Source organism: Bison bison, unplaced genomic scaffold (genome assembly GCF_000754665.1).
Source record: "Bison bison bison isolate TAMUID 2011002044 unplaced genomic scaffold, Bison_UMD1.0 scf7180017850317, whole genome shotgun sequence".
Taxonomy (NCBI): domain Eukaryota; kingdom Metazoa; phylum Chordata; class Mammalia; order Artiodactyla; family Bovidae; genus Bison; species Bison bison.
Window position 1 is genome coordinate 23,274 of NW_011480890.1, and position 3,015 is coordinate 26,288.

Sequence of the window (3,015 nt, forward strand, 5' to 3'; positions counted from 1 at the left end):
GTGGCCTTCTCGCTGGTGGCCAGCGTGGGCGCTTGGACGGGGCCCATGGGCAACTGGTCCATGTTCACCTGGTGCTTCTGCTTCTCTGTGACGCTCATCATCCTCATCGTGGAGCTGTGCGGGCTCCAGGTGCGCTTCCCGCTGTCCTGGCGCAACTTCCCCATCACATACGCCTGCTACGCCGCCCTTTTCTGCCTCTCCTCCTCCATCATCTACCCCACCACCTACGTGCAGTTCTTGTCTCACGGGCGTTCCCGGGACCACGCCATCGCCGCCACTGCTTTCTCCTGCATCGCCTGCGTCGCCTACGCCACCGAGGTGGCCTGGACCCGGGCCCGGCCCGGCGAGATCACCGGCTACATGGCCACCGTGCCCGGACTGCTCAAGGTGCTGGAGACCTTCGTGGCCTGCCTCATCTTCGTGTTCATCAATAGCCCCTACGTGTACCACAACCGGCCGGCCCTGGAGTGGTGCGTGGCCGTGTATTCCATCTGCTTCATCCTGGCGGCCGTGGCCATCCTGCTGAACCTCGGCGACTGCACCAACGTCCTGCCCATTGCCTTCCCCACTTTCCTGTCGGGCCTGGCCCTGATCTCCGTCCTCTTATACGCCACGGCCCTGGTCCTCTGGCCACTCTACCAGTTCGACCAGAAGCATGGCGGTGAGCCGCGGCGGCAGATGGATCCCGGTTGCAGCAGAAGGCACGTGCACTACGTGTGTTCCTGGGACCGCCGGCTGGCCGTGGCCATCCTGACAGGCATCAACCTGCTGGCTTACCTGGCCGACCTGGTATACTCAGCCCGCCTGGTTTTTGTCAGGGTCTGAGCCTCGTCCCCGGGGTGGGGCTCTCCCTAATCCCCGCTTCTCCCCAGAGGCCCTTCGCAGAGCTCTGGGCCCCCCTGGTGTGCTCTTCCCAGCCTGCTCCCACCTACTTTTCTCACGTCCTTCCCAACCTTTCCTCCCTTGTCTGTGTCCCTCACGCCACCTCCTGCATTGCCTCCCTTCCTGTTCTGTTTGGTTGCACATCCTGTTTTACTTCTGCCTGCTCTCTTCTCCGACCTTCTCTGCTTTGAGGCTCTCTTCTCTTTTTATCCTGTGTGTTTCCGCCTCTGCCTCCTTTCCTGACCCCTTGGGAGCTCTGAGCCTTCTTCCTTCTCCACATCACACACCCCCTTTTGCAGCTGTTCATACCCTGGGCCTCTGGAAGGGCCTCCTTGCCAAAGCATGCCTGCCCGCCCTGGCTGTGCCTTAGTTGATGTATGTGTGTTATGTGTATGTGTGTGTTTGGGGGGGGGTGGGGGTGGGTAGTTAGGAATCGAGCCCCCTTTCTCCCAGTGGGGTTGGGGGTGTGTGTACAGTGTTCCTCCCCTTTAAGTTAAAAAAAAAAAAAACTCTGGCAGTCAATAATTTCCAGTGGGCTGGAGGTTTAAAGCATAGACCCTGGGTCCCTAGGCCCCGCCTGGTGCTCAGCCTCACCTGAGATTGGCTCCAGAATTTTTGCCAGGCTTATTAAAAACCCACTGCCTAAAGGCCATCTTAAAGGAAACAAGGGATGGAACACGTCCATCCCAAAGACTCTTTGCAGAGTCTTTGCGGCAAAGAACCACAGGGTCTTGAAGACAACTGTCTCAAGTATTTGTGAGGGACAAGGATATGGCCCTCCAGCTTCAATGTTAAAAAATAGTATCTCCTGCCTTTGCTGGGAAGAAAAGACAATGGCCACTGCCAGCCTTCAAGGTGATGTTAGCCTGGGTTCGTTGTTTTTTTCCTGGTCACTAGGGCAACAATCATTGGCTGGCCCTGTTCTTAAAAGGGAAGTTTCTTTAAAATTTTTTTTCCTGGAGTGTGGGGTCGGGGGATGGAAATTGCTACTATGCCATAGTCAAAGGAATCGCCTTGCATTGCTTCAGTGTGTGTGGTGCACACACAGGTGTGTTTCTGTGTGCTTGTTGCTTCCTGCTGCAGTTTCCTGCTTCTCTGGGACTCACGTGTATAACATGATCTATATAAATGTACAAATATATTTTTTATTTTTTTTTTTAATTCCCTGGAGCTTCTGATTCGATCGGCCCCTGCTGTCAGTCAGTCACAGGAGAGAAGCCTTGTCCCTTCTCCCACATCCATAATGTTCATTCTTTTTTTTTTAAACCTCAATATAAAGATAAAAGAAAGACTTGTGCCTGCTTTATTCATGGGGAGGGCTCCAGGAGAGAGGGCAAGGCCCAGATTTCTGGGTCTGGTAAGAGAAAGAGGCTAGGATCAAAACAGCCTTGGCCTCATCAGAAAAGAAGTGAGTCCGGATCTTCCAAATTTCTCCCTCAAATGAAGGGAGCTAACTAGGATAGACATGAACAAGATTTCTCCCTCTTTAGGACTTAGCTGATGGTTCAGTGGTTGGGAATCCACCTGCCAATGCAGGGGAAACAGGTTCTATCCCTGGTCCGGGAAGATTCCACATGCCACGGAGCAACTAAGTCCCTCTGCCATGACTACTGAGCCCGTGCTCTGCAGGGAGAGCAGCCCCTGCAATGAGAAGCCCACGCACTGCAGCAAAGGGTAGCCCCTGCTCCCCACAAATAGAGAAACTGAGTGCAGCAACAAAGACCCAGCACAGCCAAAAGTAATTTGTAAAAAAGAATAAAGATCCCTCTTCGGAGTCCCACAAGCATCTGAGAAATACCATGTCTCATTCTGAGAGCGGCAGAACCCAGGCACCACTTCTTACCATCTCCCCTTTCAGTCATCAAACACTGTATTCTTCCTAAATCCGACAGAGGATGAGATGGTTGGATGGCATCACTGACTCAAAGAACAGAGTTTGAGCCAACTCCTGGAAATGGTGAAGGACAGAAGCCTGGCATGCTGCAGTTCATGGGATCGCAAAGAGTCGGGCATGACTAAGCAACTGAACAACAACAAAATCCTGTTTATATCTGTCTCATTCTCCAAGGTCCTTTAGTTTTGCTTCACCCAAGCTGTTGTTCCAGCCTCCTCCTTGGACTACCTTACCTGCAG

At 53.3% G+C, this 3,015-nt stretch overlaps 1 protein-coding gene across 1 annotated transcript in view; it reads left to right on the forward strand.

Annotated features, from left to right (window-relative positions):
• LOC104994829 (myeloid-associated differentiation marker) overlaps positions 1-2,171 on the forward strand; it is an 8,434-nt gene extending 6,263 nt beyond the window's left edge. The window contains exon 4 of the mRNA XM_010848494.1: positions 1-2,171. Coding sequence (XP_010846796.1) covers positions 1-825 — 825 coding nt within the window. The 3' untranslated portion in view covers positions 826-2,171.
• The last annotated feature ends 844 nt before the right edge of the window (positions 2,172-3,015 follow it).